The 25,886-nt window shown below is 40.1% G+C and overlaps 1 protein-coding gene across 2 annotated transcripts in view; it reads right to left on the reverse strand.

Annotated features, from left to right (window-relative positions):
- The window catches only part of chek2 (checkpoint kinase 2), a 36,057-nt gene that overhangs the window by 9,297 nt on the left and 874 nt on the right, over positions 1-25,886 (reverse strand). For both annotated transcript variants that reach the window (XM_041202904.1, XM_041202903.1), the window contains exons 2-12: positions 20,400-20,524; positions 19,067-19,214; positions 17,010-17,100; positions 16,004-16,112; positions 14,256-14,324; positions 14,111-14,175; positions 11,983-12,082; positions 4,594-4,680; positions 2,958-3,121; positions 1,682-1,797; positions 921-1,006 (exon numbers count right to left, since the gene is read on the reverse strand). In XM_041202904.1, coding sequence (XP_041058838.1) covers positions 921-1,006; positions 1,682-1,797; positions 2,958-3,121; positions 4,594-4,680; positions 11,983-12,082; positions 14,111-14,175; positions 14,256-14,324; positions 16,004-16,112; positions 17,010-17,100; positions 19,067-19,214; positions 20,400-20,524 — 1,160 coding nt within the window. The remainder of the gene's footprint in view (positions 1-920; positions 1,007-1,681; positions 1,798-2,957; positions 3,122-4,593; positions 4,681-11,982; positions 12,083-14,110; positions 14,176-14,255; positions 14,325-16,003; positions 16,113-17,009; positions 17,101-19,066; positions 19,215-20,399; positions 20,525-25,886) is intronic.

The raw sequence follows: 25,886 nt of genomic DNA on the forward strand, positions 1-25,886 counted from the left end.
GAAATTAAACTAGTTCCTTTCCCAATAACTAGTCCTCATTTACATAATGTGCATCATTAGTCTGTTGCAGTTAGCTCTTTGGTTGCTCAGTTAAACACCTCAGGCTACACAACATAAGAAATAGGAGCAGTAGTACTACAGCCCCTTGAGCTTGTTCTACCATTCATTAAGACCATTGCTGTTCTTCCACCCCAATTCTACCTTCCTGCACTTTCTCCACATTCCAGACTCCCTTAGTATCCAAAAATCTATTGATCTCAGTCTTGAATATGATCAACAACTGAGAATCCAAAGAGTGCTCCAGGTTAGAGAATTTTTAAGATTCATAACCCTCTGAGTGAAGAAATTTCTCCTCATTTCAATTCTGATTGTCTCAGAATGAGCGGTTAGCCAATGACTCCTAATTCCATACTTCCTCAGCCAGTGGAAACATCCTCCTAGCATGTACTTAAGAATTAAAATACCACTTTAGAATTTTATGCTTCAGTAAAATTATGAATTCACCTCCAGCTTGCAGCACCCACTTAGTACTGTACTGGAGTGCCAGTCTACATTATGTGCTTAAATCTCTGGAGCATGACTTGAAGCCACAACCTTCTAACTCAGAGTTGAGTGTGCTACCAACTGAGTCAGAAGTAATTGGTTGTGCAGCTGAGTTTACTTCAACATGACAACTTGTGTGTTTATGAATGCTGACTGTTTACTTCTCAATTCCACTCAGCTGTATCTCGTACCATATGCAAAATTTCCAAGAATAGATCATTAATTTAGAGGGACAATTTCAGCTGCAGAACTCTCTTCTTCAGAATCTGGTACTTCAAGAAAGTTGGCAAAATTGATAACACACTCATCATAGCTCCTGGCTTTGAACAACAGCTGGTACCCATCACTTAAATAGAAGTTTTAAAAGCAATCTCCACCTGCATCCACGAGTGATTAAGGGCATCCTTTGTTGTGAATCTTTTATTTGGGTCCACGTTAAGCAGCTGCTTCACCAAGTCTTTTGCTAAACAGAAAAAAAAGTCGGGGAGGGGAAGTTATGTATGGGCAAAAAGAACTACATTTAAACCTGCTTTTAAAGGAGGAATGATAACATTATTAAAAAAATCCTCATGGACATCAAAAGGCTTAGTTTTAATTTAGAAACCGCTCAACTTTTCCAACAGTCTGATCATCTATAAAGGCAGATTTCATGAAAGGAACATAGCTTTATTTTAGGTGGGAATGTATATTAAATAACTGCTGCTTTTCATTTAAATCTTGTTCCTGAAAAGCTCATTGACTTTTTGTTAAAAATGAACTTCTCTGTTTTGCCTTTGAATAAATTGGTGAGCCTTCCAAGTAACAATTAGCTGAATGCTATGGTACACAATCAATTTATTTCCATAAGCATTTGTACCAAATTGAACATCACCACTAAAGTTAAATTCTGACTTTTGCAATTAGCAAGGCTGGAAGGAGTAGGTTGTGCAGGGGTTGGTGGTGGGGTGGGGTGCAGGCAGGCGAAGTAATGCATTACATATCAGGAGTGAAACAATTTGGAAAATTTATTTTACAGCCTCAAGAGAATAAGGGAGCTTAAACAAAACAGGTAACAACTTTAATGATTTGAATACTGATCATGCTTCACCTGTCATATCATTTGCAATTTGGTCAAGGGTTATGTGAACATCATGCTTACCTGTTTCAGAGACATTTACCCAGCACTGTGAGATGAAGCTGTAATGCCCTTTTATGATTTGATCCCTCAGATTCATGTCCTTGATTTGATCACTAAATGGTGGATACCCACCCAAGCTGAAAAACGGAATGGTTCGGTTAAACAGTGTCTAGGTTAGTAACTACAATGGAACCTCATTATTCATTTTCCCACTGCTGGCTCGAAATTTTTCCAAGATAAAGTTTTGCACAAGGCATTGTCCAGCAAGAGGAGCTTGGCATTAATGGTTATGCAATGAGAGATTAGAAAAAAAAACTCAGCTCAAGAAACATTACATTATTCCTGTACCTGGAATAATGTTGCCTCATGTGCAAGACCAAACTTTTTTTATGGACTCTTCATTATCCGCCAATTTCCATGATCCATCAGGAAGAGGAAGGCTAGTTTCCTCCTTTCTGAGTGACCAAGGAGTAGCTGAATTTTAAACAGAAGTCAAAATGAACTATACAGCTTCCACAGACCTTCCATTTAATAAATAAAATCTTTTCACAGGAGCCAGAAAATTCAACAAGATTCAAGTGTGCCCTTTTAAAAATTTATAAATTTCTGATTCATTTAAGAGTTAGCGTTATGTGCATTTCAAACACATTAACTCCATATATATTTTAAGACATTTTCCGGCTACTTGTTCTCTCACTACGTACAGAAAACATTACCTATTGTGACTTAATTGCAGGGTACAAACATACAACAAATGAAAAACAACACAGACAGGAAAAGACCCACTGGTGCACTTAGCCTGTCCCTTCCAGCCAATGCAACACAATGTGTAGAAACTCTCAATGCCAGCTGCTGATGTGAACACAATTTAAAACTAGAAACATGTTGCTAGTCTTATAACGATTTTTAATGACAAGCAAACAACATATTCCTCAAGGTTCTTTGTGAACAGCCAAATAGACAGCCATACATTCCCTTGTTCCTAAAAGGCAACAAATAACTTCAACCGACCTTGGTTTATTGCAGTCAGGCTTGCAAATATGGGCAGCAGCCTTTCAACAGCAGGAACCAAGAAAGCCCTGTAGGCCATCAAGTCATTGCAAATACCCAAACTTGAATATACTGCAACATTTTCAAAAGCAGGTACAAGCATTTACAAGTTAACAATTCAATCTAGAGTTAAAGTGGAAACTGCAAATAATTGCGCTTCAGCTTATAAGGTCAATGTTCAAATAGTGATTTCCTCCTGAAAGCCATTATTCAGTAAGCAAAATTTTGTGCAAGGCAAGTGACTTACCACATGAAAAGTATCACCCCTAGGCTCCAGCAATCCACCGCTTTGGAGTACCCGCCTGCTCCTGCACCCAACAGCACCTCTGGAGCTAGGTAAGTGGGTGTTCCACATAATGTTTTCATCAGTGATGTTTCCCCTAAGATCTTTGACAGACCAAAATCTGTAATCTTAAAAGAAAAAATATACTATTCTAAAAATTAAGTTCATTTTTGTAATAAACTGAATAATACAGCACAAAGATTTGGGAGACAAAGTTTCCAGTTAAGCAGTACCATGTTCTCTGGAGACTGCTGGAGAAGCCAGCATTTAATGAATACAGAGTTTGCATTGATTCATCAAGCTTTAGTAGCTTGAACAAATACACAGCATTTAATTTGGTTTCAACATGCATTATATGAAAGACTTAAAGGGTGGGTTTTGGGATAACTGAGTCCATGGACATTTATTTTTCCAAAAACTATTAGATGGAAAATGTAAATTATATAGGTGTATAATAAGGATGACCCTTTACACTTGGGTATCTGAAAATTAAAAGCTTAAAATTAATAAATGTAATGATGTAGCCAAAGATATTTGAGGTCTGGGAGCACCATCTTATGGCGACAATGAGCCAAGGAGTAGCAACAACAATAACATTTACATAGTGACTTTAACATAGAAAAACACACTAAAGATACTTCACAGGAGCAGCAGCACACAAATAATGAAACTGAGCCATGCAGAGAGGTACTAGCCAAGGATGTGGGTCTTAAGGAGTGTTTTGAAGGAGAGGCTGAGACAAAGTTTTAGGGAGAGAATTCCAGGACTGGACAGCTGAAGGCACAGTTGCTATTGATGGAACAACGGAAAAATGGGCAAAGTCCAACAAGGTCAGAATGAGCGAAATACTGAAATCTTGGAGGGTTGCAGGGCTGGACGAGACTACAGAGATGGAAGGGGCAAAGCCAGGGTGAGATTTCAACACAAGGGTGAGAATTTTAAATTCAAGGTGCAGCTGGACGAGAGACAATGTAGTATGGTGAGCACAGAGGTGACAGCTGAATAGAACTTGTACAAGTTAGGATCATTGCATTCTCTTTAGGATTTGTTGCAGTTCTCGAGTGTTGTGATATTTAAAATCAAGTAGCCCAGCAAGGTACATACAGGAGGAGGAGTTTATTTAAAAATTAAGCACCAGCATGGAATTTGGGAAGGAAAACTACCTTTTGGGTGAGCAACAGTTAATCTCAACCAAATTATCACAATAAGAGATTATGAAGAAAATGAATTTCTGCACATGAAGGTGGGAATTTTTGGTGGATAGAATTTTTGGAATGTTGACCTTCATCTTAAGGGTATGAGGGCAGTAAGTCATTTTAAATGTAAGTATATATAAACAGGAGGTCATATTCAAAAGCAGGGTAACTACAGAATGTTACTCACTATACAGGATTTTAAACAAGAGTAAGGCTAAAGTCAGGTAAAACAGCCATATACTCATCATGTAAATATTTCGTGTACATAATAGGACAAGGTTAGATGTGCAATGCATCATTTTACCACCCCAAACTTCAATTCAATTTCTAAAAATAAGATGCCCTCTTAGTACTCAGTCTTAGTTTTACCAGCAGATGGCATCAAATTGCATCACAATCCTTACCTTAATGAGGCAGTTCTCCTCATTGTTCTCAAGCAATACATTCTCTGGTTTGAGATCTCGGTGTGTGATGTTATTATCATGAAGGTACTGCAGATAGAGAGAAAATTCTTTGATTTTTACATCAAATTTCCAGCTAATATTTTGTTATATTATTCCAATATGATATAGGTTCATGTGTACATATACATGAGTATCCAGAATGCCACATTAAATGCTACAATCTGTGCTACGAACTAATAACTTATCAGTCTGCAACACATGGCGGGCTCCAAGTAGTAAATGCAGGAGCTTCATCAAATGAGCTTAAAAGTGAGATTATTTCAAAATTCTGTACCACAAGACATAATTCACCCACTCTGTCCAGCTCTATGCATTGTTTTCTAACCCTCTACTCCGTCTTCATAAGCAAGCAAACCCTTCCTGAAGTACAACCTGTGAGAGAGTGTACTCCAATTAAAAAAAATTCTCAAGAGACAAGCAACACCAGCAAAGCCACATTTATTGCCCACTTCTTGCTGCACGGAAAAGAGGCAATGGGCCATCTCTTGGATAGCACTTGTTCTATCTTTTCTTAAACTGTGGGTCTTGCCAGGTCACCTCAGGAGTAATTAAAAGTCAACAACATAACTAGAATAAAACAAAACAGATGTAGGAAATACTCAGGTCAGGCAGCATCTATGGAGAGAGCAACGCAATTAATGTTTCAGGTCAATAACCTTTTGCCAGAACTGGAAAAAATTAGAAACATAATAGCTTTTAAGTGAGTGAAAGGAGGAAGTGTGGAAAAAAAACACAGGAGAAGGTCTGTGATAGGTTAGAAGGCAGGAGAGATAGGAGAGATTAAATGACAAAAGTTGGTGGTGCAAGGCCAAAGGGAATGATATTGAGACAAATAAGGAAACAATATCAGCCTAGAGGAGGTGCAAATGGCAGAGTGAACAACAACTGCCATCCAAAAGCAAAAACAAGAAGAACAGGGATAAAACTGAAACTTGCAAAAGAAAAAAAAAGGAGGCAGAGATTACAGTCTGAAATTGCTGAACTGAACGTGGAGCCTAGAAAGCAGTAAAGTGGTGAACCAAAAGATGAGATGCTGTTCCTTCAGCTTATGTTGAGTTTCATTGGAACACTGCAGGAATGACAGGTGACCGGAAGCTCGGAGGTCACACCTGTGAGCCAAATGGAGATGTTCCACAAAGCAGACATCCATCTGCGCTTGGTCTCCCCAGTGTACAGCAGTCCACATTGTGAACAGAAAATACAATACAATACAATACAACATACTTAATTTTAAAAAGTACACATAAAATCACTGTCCCACTCAGGAGTGTTTGGGGCCTTGGATGGCAAGGAGAGGAAGTAAAAAAACGTGGAAAGGTGCCTCGAGGAAGGGAGCGGAAGATGTGTTTGGTGGTGGCATCATGCCAGAGGTGGCAAAAATGGAGAATTGTCCGTTGAAATGGTGCCTGACAGGATGGAAGGTGAGGACATGGAGAGCTCCATCATGATTCTGGAGGGAAGAAGAAGGGGTGCGAGCAGAAGTGCAGGAAATGGGTCAGACAAGATCAGGGACTGTCAATCATGATTGGGGGGCGGGGAGGGGGGGGAGAAAAGAAAGTCCTCAGTTGAGGAAAAAAAGGCAGGCATATTGGAAGCACTTGTTTGATAGATTGTATTATCAGAATAGATTCGAAGGAGAGGAAGAAACTGGGATGATGGAATGGAGTCCTCACAGGATACAGGGTGTGAGGTCGCTACAAGTCAGTGGGTTTATAATGAACAAACTGAGATCCTATGCACTGAAACAGAGATAGAGAAGTCAAGGAAGGGAGGGAAAGAGTGAAAGAAGGACGATGCGAAGCCGAGAGAAGGGTGGAAATTGGAAGCAAAGTTGATTAAATTTGCTAGTTCAGGGCAAGAACAGAACATGGCATTGATGAACCTCTTTTACCAGTGCATTGTTTGAGTAGGACTAGAACAAGGAATAGCAACAGATCTGAGTTTTACTCTTTCCACAAGGTAAGTGACCTGTAAAAGAGAATTTTGTAGGAGGTAGCAAAGACTGACCATCCCTCAAGGTAACAATAAATAAACTACTGCAAAAGGTGCTAAGAGCATTGAGAAAGCAAGAGAAAATAGTGCAAGTAATAAATAATAGGGGTGGGACCCCAGAGCTTTTGATGGGGACTCTAGAATAATCAGAGATCTGTTTAGCCCCCTATCCTCTCATATAGGTGCTGGGAGATGAAGGGAGGGTTGGAATTTAGGGATTAAAAATTGGTCATAGGTGGGTGACAAAGACAGGAGAGTCTGATGGCCTTTTCTCATCCGTGATACAACCATAGATTACATGAAACTGTCGAACACAGAATAGAAACAAGTGACAGTTTTTAAAAAAAAAAAATCAGTGAATAAACAAAATTCACAGTTCTAAAATACTAGATATTTAACTAGAGTTTTATCACCTTTTGAGACTTCTGGGCTCTTTTTTTCTAGGCCCCTCGGAACTTTTGGTAGCATTTTGATATTGCATAGAGTTCACCATTGTGACCATTTGTTAGGAGGCTGATGAGGTGTGAATAAGTTAAGCCTCAACAACCACAGCACAAACACATTAAAAGTCAGATGTAATCATGTCAATTTTCAGGTTTAAAATAGGTTCCAGTAAAACCTCAATGTCAACTCAGAATTGGTGGAAGAGAGACAGGATTCTCTTTGGTTCTGGGAGCAAGAGTAACAGAAAAGCTTTCCATTGTCTTAGTTTGTAAATGCACTGTCTAATGTAGCACTGAACCATACAATGCTTGGTTCAAATTCCACTTAGTGCTGTTAGCTGAGCTCAGCAAAGGAACTAGTACAATTAGTTACAGTAGCCCTATTCTTGGCATATTCAGTCCACAGCCCATGATTTCTTACTCCAGCTCCATTTCCTAGTACCGCAGGTTTGAAAAATTCTATTCTCAGTGCTGGATAAATGGGTAAATGTTAAATTCACCAAAATGGGTTAGTCTGAGAGAATCCCCTTGCAAGCAGCAAAGGCAACAACATATAGGACCTTGGAGAACAACAGGACAGATAGTGTCTTGCCTTAACCAATTAGGTTAAGGGATTGAAAAACCTACAAGGAGGACAGGGGAAGGCAAAATCAATGTCAAATCACATCCAGACAGAGAGAGACAGAGAAGAGAATATTTTGTTCCAATTTTAAACTTGACAGTTTTTAAATCTCCAACAATTCATAATCTGAAGGCAAGTTTCCAATCTTTAAATTGTTCAGTTTCTGGGCAAAAGAAGTGGATTGGCAGTCATTATCATTGTTAAGTGGGTACATACAATATTAATTACTAGACTTAATTTTGTGGTGAGTTTAAACGGACAATTCACGTGCAAACACAAACTTCGTGAAAATCAGTGGGATGTTAAGGGAGATGTTTTCACAAAGCTAACAACAAATTCAGCCAGCAACTTGTGATGATTTACTATTCTCAGGTGCCTCTTCTCTGCCAGAAGTTGCTAGCCAAATTGCACATTTGCTGTTAAGTTTTTCAGCAAATTCTGGGCCATTAACTTATGAAAGGGATTTTAAAATTTATGCATACTTCAGAGCTCTAACATTGTGTTTCTGCAGTTTATCCTACTGGCACAAATGAGCATGCCTGGGTAAATTTCTACTGGTGGCAAAACAATTTGGAACACTATTATTTAGAATATTACAAGTTTGAACGGCTTTGAGGATCAAGATTAAATTTAGGAATAAATTTGAACCAGCAGTAACTTTTAGTTACTAAATACATCACATGTTGCAAGACAGCGATGCATCAAAAAATTCCAACGGCGTTAAATAGTGAAAACTTTAAGCCAATTATCACCTGAACAGAAGGATCTGTTCATATCAGCAGTGTAAGCTAACAGGAACAATGGTAATGTACATTTAAACTGGTATCTCCTGAGACTTTATTATATGCCTGCAGGTGGGCTTCCCAACAAGACCAGGACAGGTCTGTCTTTTGCATGGTGGGAGTTTAGGTGGGAGAATGGGGTGCCAAGAGAAGAAATGGCAAAAGTTCCTACATCTGGTCATTGTACAGTGACTCCTGCTGAGAAATGTTTGTGTGAAGTGAAGTGAGGAAAGGATAATGCAGTTCAGGGCTTTGCTTCCTTTCGAGAGCATGTAGGCAGTTGCTGATTGACAAATGAACAATGGGCACTTGAGTGTCTGGAATTTGTGAAACGATATCCCAGCATGAATCAACACCTTCTGGAAAATAAGGAATCAGTTGGTGGGTTGTGAAGGGAATAGTGGTCAGGATTATGGACAACTTTCAAACCAGAAGAAAAACAAAAATACCTGGAAAAACTCAGCAGGTCCGACAGCATCTGTAGAGCGGGATACAGTTGACATTTCGAGTCCGTATGACCCTTCATCAGAACTAAAAAAATATAGAAATTAGTTTGAATATAAGCTGATAAGAGGGTGGGACAGGTAGAGCTCGATCGGGGGCCAGTGATAGGTGGAGGCCAAGAAGAGACTGCCAAAGATGTCATAGACAAAAGGACAAAGGGGTGTTGACGGTGGTGATATTATCTCAAGGCTGTGCTAATGGGTACATTAATGATAGCAAGCAGGACAAGCTAATGGCAGATGGCCCTTTGTTGGGGTGGGGGGGAAGGGATTGAAATGGGCTAAAAGGTGCAGATGAAACAATAAATCAAAATAAATTTAAAAATAGGTGGGAAAAGAAAAATATACTGTAAAAAAATTATAAATTATTGGAAAAAAGGGAGATCGGAATGGGGGGGGGGATGGAGGAGAGAGTTCATGATCTGAAATTGTTGAACTCAATATTAAATCCGGAAGAGTGTAAAGTGCCTAGTCGGAAGATGAGGTGCTGTTCCTCCAGTTTGCGTTGAGCTTCACTGGAACATTGCAGCAGGCCAAGGATGCACATGTGGGCATGACAGCAAGGTGGTGTGTTGAAATGGCAGGCGACAGGGAGGTCTGGGTCATGCTTGCGGACAGACCAAAGGTGTTCCGCAAAGCGGTCACCCAGTCTGCGTTTGGTCTCTCCAGGGTAGAGACGACCGCATTGGGAGCAGCAAATGCAGTAGACTAAATTGAGGGAAGTGCACATGAAGCGCTGCTTCACTTGAAAGGAGTGTTTTGGCCCTTGGACAGTGAGGAAGGGGGAAGTAAAGGGGCAGGTGTTGCATCTTCTGCGGTTGTATGGGAATGTGCTGTGGGAGGGGGTTGAGGTGTATGGGTGATGGAGGAGTGGACCAGGGTGTCTCGGAGTGAATGATCCCTACGGAAAGTTGCCGGGGAGGGTGAAGGGAAGATGTGTTTGATGGTGGCATCATGCTGGAGTTGGCAGAAATGGTAGAGGATGATCCTTTGAACGTGGAGGCTGGTGGGGTGATAAGTGAGGACAAGGGGGACCCTATCATGATTCTGAGAGGGAGAGGAAGGTGTGAGGGCAGATGCGTGGAAGATGGGCCGGACACAGTTGAGGGCCCTGTCAACCACCGTGGGTGGCAAACCTCGGTTAAGGAAGAAGGAAGACATATCAGAGGAACTGTTTTGGAAAGTGGCATCATCAGAACAGATGCAACAGAGGCGAAGGAACTGAGAGAATGGGATGGAATCCTTACAGGAAGCGGGGTGCGAGGAGCTGTAGTTGAGGCAGCTGTGGGAGTCGGTAGGCTTGTAATGAATATTGGTGGACAGTCTATCACCAGAAATTGAGACGGAGAGGTCAAGGAAGGGAAGTGTCAATGATGGACCACGTGAAAATGATGGAGGGGTGGAAGCAAAATTAATAAATTTTTCCAGATGAGAGCATGAAGCGGCACCAGAGCAGTCATCGATGTACCGGAGAAAGAGTTGTGGGAGGGGCCCTGAGTAGGACTGGAACAAGGAATGTTCCACATACCTCAAAGAGGCAGGCATAGCTGGGGCCCATGCGGGTACCCACAGCCACATCTTTTATTCGGAGGAAGTGAGACGAGCTTAAGGAGAAATTGTTCAGTGGGAGAACAAGTTCAGCCAGATGGAGGAGGGTAGTGGTGGATGGGGATTGTTCGGACCTCTGTTCGAGGAAGAAGTGGAGATCCCTCAGACCATCCCGGTGGGGGATGGAGGTTTAGAGGGATTGGACGTCCACGGTGAAGAGGCGGCTGTTGGAGTTAGGGAACTGGAAATTGTTGATATGACGTAGGTGGGAAGAGACTGGACAAGGGGAGAATGGAGTCAAGATAGCAAGAAATGAGTTCCATGGGGCAGGAACAGGCTGACACGATCGGTCTGCTGGGACAGTCCTGTTTGTGGATATTGGATAGGAGGTAGAAGCAGGCTGTCCAAGGTTGGGAGACTATGAGGTTGGAAGCTGTGGAGGGAAGATCTCCAGAGGAGATGAGATCAGTGACAGTCCTGGAAACAATGGCTTGATGTTCAGTGGTGGGGTCATGGTCCAGGGGGAGGTACGAGGAAGTGTCTGCTAGTTGACGCTCAGCCTCTGTGAGGTAGACTGGGTGACTGCTTTGCGGAACACCTTCGGCCTGTCCGCAAGCATGACCCAGACCTCCCTGTTGCTTGCCATTTCAACACACCACCCTGCTCTCATGCCCACATTTCCGTCCTTGGCCTGCTGCAATGTTCCAGTGAAGCTCAATGTAAACTGGAGGAAAAGCAACTCAGCTTCTGACTAGGCACTCTATAGTCTTTCGGACTTAATATTGAGTTCAACAATTTCAGATCATGAACTCTCTCCTCCATCCCCACCCCCATTCCGATCCCCCGTTTTCCAATAACTTTTAATTTTTTTTACAAATATATTTTTCTTCCCCCACCTATTTTAAAATTTATTGAGATCTATTGTTTCATCTCCACCTTTTAGTCCATTTCGATCCCTTCCCTCCCACCCCACCCCCACTAGGGCCATCTGCCACTAGCTTGTGCTGCTTGCTACCCTTAATTTTACCATTAGCACATCCTTGAGATAACATCACCACCGTCAACACCCCTTTGTCCATTTGTCTGACACCTTTGGCAGTCTCTTCTTGGCCTCCACCTATCACTGGCCTCCTATCGAGCTCTACCTGTCCCACCCTCCTCTATCAGCTTATATGTCATCTCATTTCTATATTTTTTTTTAGTTCTGATGAAGGGCCATACGGACTCGAAGTGTCAACTGTATCCCTCTCCGCAAATGCTGTCGCACCTGCAGAGTTTTTCCAGGTATTTTTGTTCTAGATTTCCAGCATCCGCAGTATTTTGCTTTTTTCAAACCTGAAGGATCGGCAAACAAGCTCAACTGCTCAGCTGCTCATCAAAAATAAAAATACAAGTTGTTCTTGTTGCTTAAAAAAGAAACAGAAATCACGTGTACATACTTGGACTGCAAGAAGCATCTGATAGAACAGCAGTTTGGCTGTTTGTTCTTTCAATCCTTTTGTGCGCGCCACTCGATCAAAAAGTTCTCCACCTTCCATCCTTAAAAAAGGATAATATCTTAACTCAAATTGGGTTTTTATACCTTAGCATGACAAGATAACCTCTTTAATTCATATTGCAATCAGAATTCATTTCAGCATACAACATAGGACCGCAAAAGAGAAACAATTCAATTATACACAGCCACATTTTAAATCAGGAGACAACTTAAATGGAATTGTGGTAAATTAACTTCCACGATGTTATGAGCAATTGCACTGGTATCCTTCAGCAAACTCAACTAAGCTGCAATGCTTAATACACAAATTTGCAGCAAGCATCATATAATCCTTTTAAATGTAAAACGAGGTTGCGCATAAGAATTTATAAAGCAGCAACCACAAAAATACACTGATCACACCTCAAAATAATGTTTTATGCTAACACAGGAATTTCCACTCCATAGTTTATAATATAGCACATCTTTATTTTTCTGTTCATTGAAGCTAGCCTGTCTTGAGGTATACCTGGTCCCTTCAAGGCACAAATTATTTGAATGCCTCTTCTTACATTAATAGCCACATTTCTTTAGTTCTTTCAGCTAGTTTCCCCGTAGAGAAAAATCCAATCTCAGAGGAAAGCCGACTTTGGTGAAAAACCTTTGATCAAAAAGTCTAAAGAGGAAAAAATCACTTCCTTTTTAAAGATGTGAAAGTGTAAGTGCTCAATAAGACCATCATCTCGTTTCCTCCCTTTTATCCCCACTTTATATTTTAAAGAAAAAATAAATCTCTCTTATAATGGAGTACATCTTAATTTTGACTTCATTATTAACTCGCCCTCCACCTCCTACCCCACCAAGGACAAAGATCAATAGTAGTTACTTTACATATTTATATACACATGGAATTAATCAGTGCCTGAATAAATATTCCCTTTCAAATATTTCCTTGATGTCCATTTAATGATCTATCAATTCCTCAGGGTAGTGTCCTAGGCCCAACCATCTTCAGCTACTTCATCAGTAACCCTGCTTCCATCATAAGGTCAGAAGTGGGGATGTTTGCTGATGATTGCACAATGTTCAGCACCGTCCAAGGCTCCTCAGGCACTGAAGCAGTCCATGTCCAAAGGGAGCACGGCCTGGACAATACCCAGGCTAGGAGTGACAAGTGGCAAGTACCATTTGCGCCACACAAGTACCAAACAATGACCGTCTCTGGCATTACCATCGCTGAATCCCCCACTATCAACTTCCTAGTGGTTACCATTTCCAGAAACTGAACTGGGCTAGCCATATAAATACTGTGGCTTCAAGAGCAGGACAAAGGCTAGAAATCCTGCAGTGAGTAACTCACCTCCTGACTCTCCAAAGCTTGTCCATCATCTACAAGTCAGGAGTGAGATGGAATACTCTCCTTTTGCCTGGATAAGTACGGTTCCAACAACACTCAAGAAGCTTGACACCAACCAGGACAAAGCAGCCTGCTTGATTGGCACCCCATCCACAAATATTCACTCCCTCCACCACCAACACACAGTGGCAGCAGTGTGTACTATCTACAAGATGCACTGCAGAAACTTAGCAAGGCTCCTTGGACAGCATCATCCAAACCCACGAATGCTACCATCTAGAAGGATAAGGGCAGCAGACACATGGGCACACCACCACCTGGAAGATCCCCTCCAAGCCACTCACCATCCTGACTTGGAAATACATCACAATTCCTTCACTGTCACTAGGTCAAAATCTTGAAACATCGTCCCTAACAGCACTGTGGGTGTACCTACACCACATGAACCACAGCAGTTCAAGGCAGCAGCTCACCACTTTCTCAAGGGCAATCAGGGATAGCCAATAAATGCTGGCTTAGAAAGCAATGCCCACATCCCATGAATGATTTTTTTTTTAAGTTTGTTTCAATTCATTCCACTTTGGAATGAAGGAATGTTGATTTCAATAAATTACTTTACTTCAACCAATGCAATTGCACTAAGGAACAGAACAGACTAGATGTCTCCAGCTGCTGATTATGCAAATGTATTTTCCAAGCAATTAAAATAAGGCCAAAGAGATGAAACACTTACAAATCCAATACAATGTAGAAAGAGTCTTCAAAATCAAACACTTCCTCAATCTTGATTATACAAGGCTTTAAGGAGAAAAAAAATAATTTATTAGGCAGATGTTAATATTTCAGTAGGAAAAAAAGAGGCAATTTCTGTAACTTACATGGTCCAATTTTTTTAGAATCTCAATTTCTGTTGCAACATTTGAAGTGGAGCATTTTGCAGCAGCATCCTGCAGAAAAACAAGGACTTGTAATAAAGACAGTCCAATGCTAGCAAGTTTAGTTCATGTACAAGGCTTATCCAGAAATCAAGTTGTATGAAAATGGCTTTTAATCAGCCATTCAAGACATTTTGTGTATGAACTTGAGGCAAGATTTATAGCACAAAACAGTTGAACTATTAGCAGCTTCACCTCATGCAAATACTCTGGCATTACAATTGTGTTTGGCAGCCTTCAGTATAATTGGTACAGTGCCTCAGTAACAATAACTACTTTGCAGCCAGGAGACTCCTGCAGAAAAATGGGCACTGGAGGTACACATGAATTACTTGTGCCTGTCAACGCTCAAAAGTGTGTTCAACAACATGCAGTGTGCAGTTTCAGGAGCAGGCTAGAGCTTTTGGAAAAAAAATTGACTGGCATTTTTAAGATGATTTATGCAGCCTGGAGATTGAAAATTTATCAGAACGTTTGGCATGTTAATTTCCACAAAAATGGGCCACCCAGAACATCTGTAGCTGCCTAGATACTTGTGTTAAACATGCCGTACAATAGCTCAAGATTCAAAGCAGGTTGCAGACCTAGAGAAAAGCTCTCTAATCATTTCTTTGCCAGGCCCTTCATGAGTCACATACGCTGATATGCTGTTAAAAAGCAGCTTTATTTGTTGACGTTAAGATTTGCAAACACCTGTTAAAAACTAAAAATGTGTTTAAGAGGGAATATTTACTCAGGCAGGATTCATTACCTGTAGATTATTTATCAATGGGAGGTTATTTTACGAAGGGATTTTGCTTTTGCCATCACATAGCATTTTCCTGCAATTTTTAGAATGATTTTAAATATATAACTTTCCTCCAGCCTGAATCCGAAAGGTTGTAGACATCTGCAATTTTCTTCAATTGAAAACCATGGAAGCCAGATAGCCAAAGGCTTTCTCTCATGAATGCATCGACACATGCCCCATATATTAAAAGCAGTCTCTAAAATGCCCTCATCCAACATGCATCCCAGCGAAGAAGCACAGAGGACAATTATATCAACCAACTACTTTCCCAAGATGATACAACTTGTTCCCAAGTTTCTGCTGCTTTGAAACTACCCCTAGGAGTTATGATGGGCTGATTTACCCTCTGATTTTCTGGCTCTGTGGGTAAGACTAGTCCATCACCTGACTTGTATGTCTTTCAAGCAGAGAATGGGTACTCGCCACAAGAATTGTTAACACCCATGAACACAAGCTTCACCATTCCATAAAACAACACTTCAACATCCTAAAGTAATGGATGGATATTTGGCCCAACTAAGTTCAGCCACCTAGAAAAACGTGCAGTTCCTTTCCCCTCCTCACCACTTCCCCATCACCCTCTCAGTCACAGAATTCAAATAGCTCTTAACGTAATTGAAAGGTTCCGTTTCACTACCCTATCAGGAGTGAGCAATGCCTGTTAGAAAACAAGTTTCCAATTTCAGCCCTAAATTTGCTCATCAGCAGTTTGCAGCCTGTGCTTTTGTTACAATTTTCACGGCATACTTTGAATTACTCTCCGAGGCTTCTACAGTTAAATAACTTTACATAACTCGAAGGTTCCCTCGGTCACTTCCTTCCTTGCTTTGCCGATGTTAAGCTCATTCAGTTGTAAAAAAGCCCTTCTCAGATACTGAGCAATTCAGTTGGTCATACTTACTCCTTGCTCAGACACAAGTTGTGCAAATTTTGGTTTATGTACAATCTTCACAGCTACCTTCTTACAGTTTGCCTTCTCAAATGCCAGCTTCACTTCTCCACACACACCCCTGCAGGACAAAGAATAATTTAAAACGAGGAATTAATACAAATTAAAGAATAAGACAAACTGCACATAAAGATAAGCTACATGAGGAACTTGGTTTATACATGCTGTGAAGGATAATTCCTGTTGGCATTATGATAATTCACTAGTACAGTATTGGAACTCCTTGGATGCATGTTTAGAAAGAAGATTTATAGAATCATGTGGTTCTGTACTTCGATAAATGAAGCAATTAACCAACCAAGGAATTATAGCATTCATGAATGGTAAAGACTGATCAGTAAGAAAACAGATTCAAGAAAAATACATTGATGATCTTTCATTTTAATTGAGCAATTTAAGAACATAAAATACTAATTGCATTTTGAACTTGGAACTTATTAAATATCATTCTGGTTAATGCAATGTTAATTGCTTTCAGCCAGTACAATTTTCTAGTTGATCCCAGGTTAGGTTTCTCTTTGAAGGTCAACGGGGGACAGGGGAGGAATAGGATGAAACCATCAGAGTTTATCCCCAATCACCATCCAGGTGGCCTCACAGAAGTGTGAGCAGGCTGAGTTGACATGCCCCTTCCCCAAAGATCCAATAACCCATCCATTCTGAATCACACAAGATGAATGAACATTTGGCCATAGCAGGAAGGGGTTCCAGGCCCTTAAAAATCATAGTACAGCAAAAGGAGAAAAAAACCTGCAGATGGTGGATATCTCAAATGAATGCTGAAAATGCTGGAATATAGCAGATCCTTTAATAAGGAAAATGTATATTAACTTGACTCTTCCAGTTAGTTATTGTATAATGTTTTCCTAAACAACTGCACAATTGTTATTCAATATTAAAAAAATAAAATAAGGGCTTTGAATAAGCCAAAAGTAAACAAAATGGTCATTGTACTTACGAGCCAAGAGGTTTTGAGATGATGTATTTATCCCGGAACTCTTTTGGTAGGTTCAATTGGTCATCAGTTGTGAGATCAGAAAAGACAAAAACTAGAAAAAACAACATAGGAGATTTAATCATCCGCATCATTTAAAAAGCTTTTGTTGGAACTACAGTACTACTTTGTCCCACTTTCAAACTGTGTAAAAGAAAAGCTCACATTTGGGTTGAGAAGATGACAATACTATTTTCAAATATTCCAGGAAATGTTACTACATTATCTGTGGCACAGTAAAGTGCCCTTTAAAAGGCCATTTGGGGTGTGTTATGTATCTTAGTGATATCACTCTCCTCTGGAGCCAAGTTTCTTACTAAAACCTGCATTAAACCACAGCATTTACAATTTTAACAGATTCAAAAAAAAGAGGAACTGTTATTCAGAAATCTTTAAAATTATTAGCTCAATAGCTGGTAACTACATAGAACATAAGAACTAGAAGCAGGAGTAGTCAATTCAGCCCCTCGAGCCTGCCCTGCCATTCATAACGCTGATAATGGCTGATCTCGTTTCGGCCTCCACTCCAATTTCCCGTCCTCTCCCCATAACCTTTCAACCCACTACTAATCAAAAATCTGTCTATCTTCTCCTTAAATTTATTCAGCGTCCCGGCATCCACTGCACTCAGAGGTAGTGAATTCCACAGATTCTCAATCCTTTGAGAAAAGTAATTCCTCCTCATCTCTGATTTAAATCTACCACCCCTTAGCCTAAAACTATGGCCTTAATTAATGCATATAGGAGGATCTCCTGCAGTATTGCTCAGTCCGGAACGTAGACCAGGGAGCACAACATGACGGGGACCAAGAAGCCAAACAACCAAGTTGAAGCACAGATGAGGTAGGGTTGGTTTCCAATTATCTGGCAACAGCAAGCAGCAAATTTATAGAGGCTGAAGTGGCAGGAACATTCCCACGCACGAACCCAATAGAAAACAGCAGTGCCTGCTCTGTTTATTATAAAGGATGCTTGCATTATTATATGTTTCAAGCCATTGTACACAATATTAAAATTTTTTTAATCGGCTGTATTTTCCCCTGATATAGAACAAAAGTTCACAGCTTAGCATTTTATTTGTTTATATTGTCTGGCCTTTTTAATTGCTGTACCAAGTTGAAGCAGCAACAGCATGCTCTTACAATTACAAAATCCTGATGTATTGTATACCTATCTGCTTCAAAGCGTGGTACTCATTGGGCTCAAAAGGGAAAATACAGCTTAAGGCTGTGTCTGAGAGTTTTGTCCAGATTGCCTGTACAGTGACACTGTATATATTCTGAAAGTTCCAGTTTGCTATTTGGTTGAACCTCTCAGACACCTAAAAAAGAGGCTCAAGTCTTTAAAAGGGAAAAGATGTCATGCACAAATGAAAGAACTTTAATTCATATATTGTCTTTCGCGACTCGGGATGTCTCAAACTACTTGACAGCCAATTAAGTACTTCGGAAAAGAAGTCACTGTTGCAATGTAGACAAACACACCAGGTAATTTGTATGCAGCAATGATATGAATGATCTGTTTTAGTGATGTAGGATAATGATGTTGAAAGATAAATGTCAACCATGACACCGAGAAAGCTTCCATGCTCTTATTTGAGTGATTCCACAGGACTTTTTACATCCCTGAGGGGACAGAAATGGGTTCAGGCGCTAGAACAAGGCCTCCAGACTAATTTTCAAAAGTAAATTTAGGCAACGATCCATGCCCCAAACTTTCTAGTGATCTAAATTTGCTCCAAATAAATGTCTAAGTCCTCCACCTATCAATGGCCCTCTATCCAGCTCTACCTGTCCCAACCCCCTCAAACAGCTTATATTTCACCTCATTTCTATTTTTCTTTAGTTCTGATGAAGAGTCATACGGACTCAAAATATTAACAGTATTCCTCTCCGCAGATGCTGTCAGACTTGCTGAGTTTTTCCAGCTATTGTTTTTATCCAAGTTCTATGTTTAATCTGGTCTACAAAACAACCAAATGAATTGGATCAAAAACCAAGGTTTTAAAAACACATTCTTACCTTTGTGCAATTCATGATTAATTGCTATTTCAGCATTATTGCACAATGGAAATCTTCGATCTTTCCCAATTATCTGACCGTTTAGGAAGGTACCGTTCGAACTATGATCTTCAATAAATACAACAAAGGTGCTTCCAGGACCCTTTTCCTAATTAAGATCACAAAATAAGTTTTTAAAAAATATATGCCTTAATTGGGCATTGGAGGAGGTAGAATTGCCTAGAATTTCCCTAATCTCAAATAAACGTTTGTTGAAATTGATGAAGAGAGTAGCACTCCTATCCCAATTCCAAACACATTATTTTGCACGCGGATTTTGCAAACTGACTGGAACTGTGTTTCTGTCCACTTAAAGTCAATAAACATTTACATTTGTTATTGCAGCTGATCCACAGCTGGGGTGGAAGGAAATATAGGAAGAAGGGCAGAAATTGAACCAATAAATGGGGGAAAATGTGCTGTATTTTTTTATCTTTACATTTAGTTTGTAATTTAAAAATAAACACTGACACTTTCAATTTCACTGCCCTGCATTAATTACCATAGCTGACTTCCAATCATAAAAACAAATCAGACCTCACTGTTATCAAAAATGGCAAATAACATTAACAGCTTCAATTAAAACCATTGGGGAGTTCAGCCTTTCATTTAAGAGGGGTACAAGAGGCTTTCAGCCAGGGGCACCTAACACTTTAAAGTTGCATAATTTAGAAAGATGTAAAACTTGATATATAAGACCGTATGAAGTGAACCATATTGAGAAATGAGGAAAACCACATTTCAACAGATCTTGGCTGTTACTTCCCACTTTAAGACAGTTTCGCAAAATGTCAGGAAACATGGGGAAGAGAATAATTAAAAAGTAGTTCATAGAATTAATTTTATAAATTTATGCCAATTGCAATAAAAGGATTTCCAATAAATCTATTGTGACTATTGTCTTAAATATCACTTTAAAAATAAAACATCTTGGGGGTCAGGGGAGACAATTGGCAGAAAATTAACTCTTGCAGGGTTAGTTTCACCAGCACTGGCAGCCTTCTGGTATCAGTTGTCCAATCTTCAGCCATTTGCCTAAATAGCAAGGATTGACAGATCACAATCAAATAACTTATCTGATATGTATGCATTGTATATGTACATATCTTAAAATGGTACTCAAATCAGTTTTGTTCTAATATATCAAGTATTATGTTCCCCAGTTTCTATGTTCAGAATGAGACATGGAATAACAAAATTGGCAAAGGGTCATTTGAACTGGCACCTAGACCCTGCTCAAACACAAGAGGAAACCTTCAATGCTCCACCACACTGAAGTGGTTCCATCACTTACTCTGATTATTCTGCAGTGCTTTTTGCTATACGATTTGAAGTGCTCCTTCCTCTTCAATACAGGATCATCAAAACAGTAGTGACATGACTTATCCCTCCCGAACCAGTATTCATTATTTAAGCAATCTGTGACAGAAAAGACATGCAGCTGGATGAATCCATCCCAAAACCCCTTCTAAAGTATATGCAAGTATATTCTGGTAGCTCTTATTTAAAAGTGACACAAGGTACAACATTAGAGACAAGCACAGTACAACCAGTTATCATCTTTTTAAAGTTCTGTGTCACATGACAGGATTTAGCACAACTTTGATCAATATGGCTACTGTGGTGCTCAGTGGACCTGCTACTCAATGCACCTCCTCGCGTCCATTCATGGAAGTAAAACTTCCCAGGAGCTGCCATTCCATAGCATTCATTCTGCTTTGCTTTCCAGTGAGAAAATAGGGGTAGCCCAGCAACCACAGAATAAACAAGGGACCTGCTGAAACTATGGTCAGGATTTTCGATTCGTCGGGCAGGAGGGGCAGATGCGGAGCCAACCACCACCTACAATCGGCTCCGCACTGAGATTTCACACAGGCAGGCCAGTTAAGGCCCACCCTGCGTTGATCGCGACTGGTAGCACTGAGCCCTACCTGTGTGGGCAGGGGAGGAGGAAGTGCCGAGCCACACACCAGATGTAAAATTCTGCCCCTATGTTTTAATCGAATTATTGATCATTTAGGGATTCTCACCCTTTCCGTGATAAAGTGCCGCCAACTTATAATTACCCAGGACGGCAGAATATGCAAGACTCAAATCAGAAGGTCACAATGTGAGGAAGTGGAGATGCAGACCCGCAGACCATCACTGCGATGCAGTTGGAATGAAACATTTCAGAATGGTTTGTGACAGAAGAGAGAAAAACATCAGCAATTTCATCTATATCATCCTTCAAATGAAGAAAAAATTTCCCACGGTATTTTATGGGGGACACAAGGGCATAGATGCTGAGCCCATGTATGTAAGGGAGCAAAGATGGGTTTTAACAAGGTTTCTAAAGATAAGTAGTAGTAAAAAGGGATCAGAAAGGATAGGCAAAGTGAGAAAAATGACTTTTGTTTTATAAAGCACCTTCCATGACCTCAGAATGTCCCATAGCACTTTACAGTCAATGCAGCCAAAAGTTGGAAAGCAGCCACTTTGCCTATAGCAAGGTTCCAAAAACAGCAATGAGGTCATTGACCAGAAAATCTGTTCTAGAGATTTTAGGTTTTGGGTTAAATATTGGCTAGAACACCCAGAAGAACTTCTAGCTCATCTTCGAAAGGTGCCATGGGATCTTTCACATACACCCCAGACGACAGACAGGGCCACCATTTAACATCTCATCCGAAAGACAGTACCTCTGACAATGCAGCATTCCATCATCATTGCACTTAATAGTCAGCCTAGGTGCTCAGGTCTTTGGAATGAACCCACAATTTTCTGACACAGACATGAGAGTGCTACCACACAGCCAAGGTAGACAGAAGGCAGGAGACGCTGCTACCAATGGTGGGGTGGAGGGGGGGCAGATTGCCAGGAGGCTAGAGTCAGAATTATCCACACAGAAAAGCCACGCTGGATGAGGTTGCAAAAGTTGTGAAGAGATTTGAAGAGGGCAAGAATTTTAAATACAATGTGTAAAACATTGTTGGTCAGGATGATGGATGAATGCACAGGATATTGGCAATAGAGTTATAAAGGTTGGAAGATGGCTGGTCAGCAAGGAAGGTGTTGGGAAAAGCAAGTGGAGGGGTGATAAAAGTGTACAAGTGTCAGTGGCAGGAGTTAAGTGGGGTCAGCAGTGGGCAAAACTGTGTGAATAAGATATGGGTTTTGAAAGTCACTGCTGAATCAAACAGAACACCAAGATTTTGTACCACTTCATTCAGCCTAAACTATGTCGAGGAGTAGGATCAGTAGCAAGTGAATGGCCGGTAAAAAAATAATGCTTCAGAATTGGATGCAATTATATATTATCCAAGACTGTCATATAGGCAGTCTGGCAGCAAAGAGATCATCTTTGGATCATGGGAGATTTGGTTGGATGTTGTTAGTATACACAAGGAAGCTGACCCAAAAACTGCAGAGCACATACAGATGGCATGGCGATGAGGACCATGGAAGGACTAAGGTTCTTGGGGAACTCTTAGGAAACTGTGCTGGAGCAGTAAGAGAATTCCTTCCTGGAGATGGTAAAGAAGATATGGTCAGTGTCAAACACTGTAGGAGTCAAGGATAGCAGGAAGGATAAAGCACCTTGGCCACAATGAGAGAATTTGGTCTCAGAATTTGACCAGAGCAATCATGATGTGTGAGCAAGGTAGAAGTCAGACAAAAAGGATTTGAACATGGGAGTTGAGATAAGCCAGATCATTCACGGACCTTGAAGAGGAATGGGATGGTGAGAAGAGGATAGCAGTTGGACAAGGGTGAATGGATATGGAGCAAACTTCTTAAAAACACAAGTCAGGAGTTTTGAAAAAGATGAACAGTGCCTTAGCAATGTGTAAATGTACCCCAAGCAACTGATGCATTCAGAGCCTCCTATCCATTACTGTACTCTAGTCATTGCTCTGCTCCTGCTCGCCAGTTCCCTATTTAAATCAGACACAACTCAATGCACCTGTGCTGTAAAGACTCTATTAAGTGGTCAAAGTCTCAGTGAATTGCATTTTTTCCTTATTAAAAAAATCATTTTACACATACAAACCTAGCAGTCAAGAGAAAACACATAGCTCTGCTTTGCCATAAAAAGGAAAGTCCACAAAACAGAATACATTTGGTATAATATAATGTGACATACTTTCCAACACCTCACTGTTGCTCTCACAGACAGTGATTATTTTCAAATTTTTAATCTTTCAAAAGTAGATATCGTCACCATTGGGAAGGATATCAACTCTTAGCATTCAACAGGACAGCCACTACTTTCAATCTAAATAGACTTAAAATGGAATTAAATAAATTCCAATGGTTTAACTCATTTAACGAACAAATAGCTGAAGCAGAAAGGAAGCTTCCAGTTTCAATCCATAGTCTATGATGAGCTGGTTGATCTGGGTTGGCAAGAGGCCTGAGCAACTAAGGAAAGAAATAGTAAAGTCAGCCTGAAGTTTACTCCCGATCAATATTCAACGAAGCCTGCTGGAATGAATGGACACTTGGACTCTCCTCATGCTAACCAGCGTCAGCCATCAAGGCTCACAGATGAATAAAAGGCACTTGAGTGAGATGCTACAGGGTGAACGATGCTCATGCAACCATGAGCATTGACCCAACAAAATCAAGGTTTGGAACAACTTCTCACATATGAACTATCCTATGTGGACTAAACTGGTAGGCTAAGTGCAAGCATTTCTCATCATATATTCTTAACTGAGCATTGGCCCAAATTGTCTTGATCTGACCCTACCCCCACAAAGAGTTTAAAGAAGGAAGAAATTGTATTACAGTTTGCTTTCAGGCTGCCAATGAACTATTAATGGCTATCAAATATTGTTAAATGCACAAAAACACAAACAGGAAACCGAGCATCAGTAAGTTTGACTGAAAAGTATTACATACATCCAGTCTTCTCAAGTCTGCGTGGCTTTTCAAAACATTTCTCAATAATGAATTCATTTTTTAAAAAAAACATTATTGTTTAACTTGTTTCTTTTTGACTAGTTTAAAAGAAAATTAATTTTAGGTGCCTCTCACTATTCTAAGATAAGCAGCTTCTTCAATTTCTATCACAATATCTGGGCATTTGCTTGGTGACTAACATTTACTCTTTCTTCACTGGCTCTACCACTTTAAAATCAATCTGACCTAAAAGTGTCATGAAACAGAAACATGTAATTAAAATTTAGTCAAAAATTTACAAAGCCTTATTTACCTGTAGTCCTATGAGAAAACGGGAGCTTGACATTAAATGAAGGCTGTAAATGTCAATGTTCTTCAAACCAGTCCATATATAAAATGTTCATTTATTACCAGAAACATTTTCACAATGTCAAGAACATTTCCAGGGCAATGTCAAAACTGTTTATTATTTCCTGGGTTTCCTAATCAAAACTTTAACATACCAGTATGTTTTCCTGCTCCTCCTTCCAATATGATTCACATATAGTGTCTTTCTCTCCACGCCTCCATTCAAAAACAAACATAAAATCACAAATTACAAAAGTAACAGTGCCATTTCATGCTTAGTTTGCACTTTTGAGGTTTATCCGACACCATTCAAGGTACAACTCTTTTATGGTAATGCTTCAACAGTGTTAGAGATTACAGCTTGCAATTACTTTAGACAGTGCACTTAGTCATTACACCATTTTCTTTTTTAACCGTTGGTAATTCAGAAAAAAGCATGCAGCCCTGATGAAGAATTCATTTTGAAGTACTAACCTCACTTGCTCTTCAGACACTGACTGCCATGCTGAACATTTATCGCATGATGTTTTTAATTTCAGATTGCAGTATTTTTCTCAACTCAGAAAAAGAGAGTCACTAGTTATCACCTTAATATATTACTCATTTTGTGCCAACAGTAACACCACCCACACTGCAAAAGGTTACTTACAGCCATGCACAAAATTCAATCCACACAATTTATTTCACAGCCACACTCCTAAGCAAGATTTCAAGATCCAGATAACTTCCATGCTTGTTATACAACAGCAAAATGCAGAACTTCACAAATATAGCAAGTCAATTCTAAACCAACATTTATATATTCAATTCTCCCATCCACTGCCACAACCTACTTACTCTCTCAGCTTTATGCCATTTGCCCCACAACCAATTTCAATTTATTGCACTGAATTGCACTGTAACATGAAGCCTCAAATTCAAGTGGCTGGCCAGGAAATTTGGCTATGCAGCACCTGTTTTTGGGCGCTGAATGGCATCCTCAGCCTCCAAAATGGTGGGAAGGAAGTGCAGGCCGATTATGAGCCAGAAACACCCATCATGGGTAAAAGCCAAAAAACATGCTGTGCCGTGCCCTGAAACAGGTTGTGAGTTATATGGAAATGAAAGTTAGGGATCGAACAGCAGTTTGAGGCCCTCCACCCCTGCAAGAATGTCTGCACTTAAGGAGACCTTGAAGGGGCAACATATTAGGCCTCAATCAACAAGGTAAGCTTTAAAAAGATGCTTACCTAAATGTAAAACCAGGAGTAAGAGTGTTGCTACAGTACATGAGCAATTTGCCTTGAGATAGTGCTATTGTCTGGATCTTATATTGTAATTGTACATAAGCAATTTTGCATTTATCTTACATCAAGCAGCTAAGACTGCATTTTGTAGTTGTTTCTTCAAATATTATAAAAAAGACTTTTTGTAACAGCCTGTTTCACGTCAAAATAACAAAGGTGAACAATGAACATAAATTTTAAAAAGCCCAATAAAAGAATCAGCATCTTAGCTGCTACAGTATAACTGCAACCACTGCAAAAGTCAATTTAAACCTATAACT

This window comes from Carcharodon carcharias, chromosome 13 (genome assembly GCF_017639515.1).
Source record: "Carcharodon carcharias isolate sCarCar2 chromosome 13, sCarCar2.pri, whole genome shotgun sequence".
Taxonomy (NCBI): domain Eukaryota; kingdom Metazoa; phylum Chordata; class Chondrichthyes; order Lamniformes; family Lamnidae; genus Carcharodon; species Carcharodon carcharias.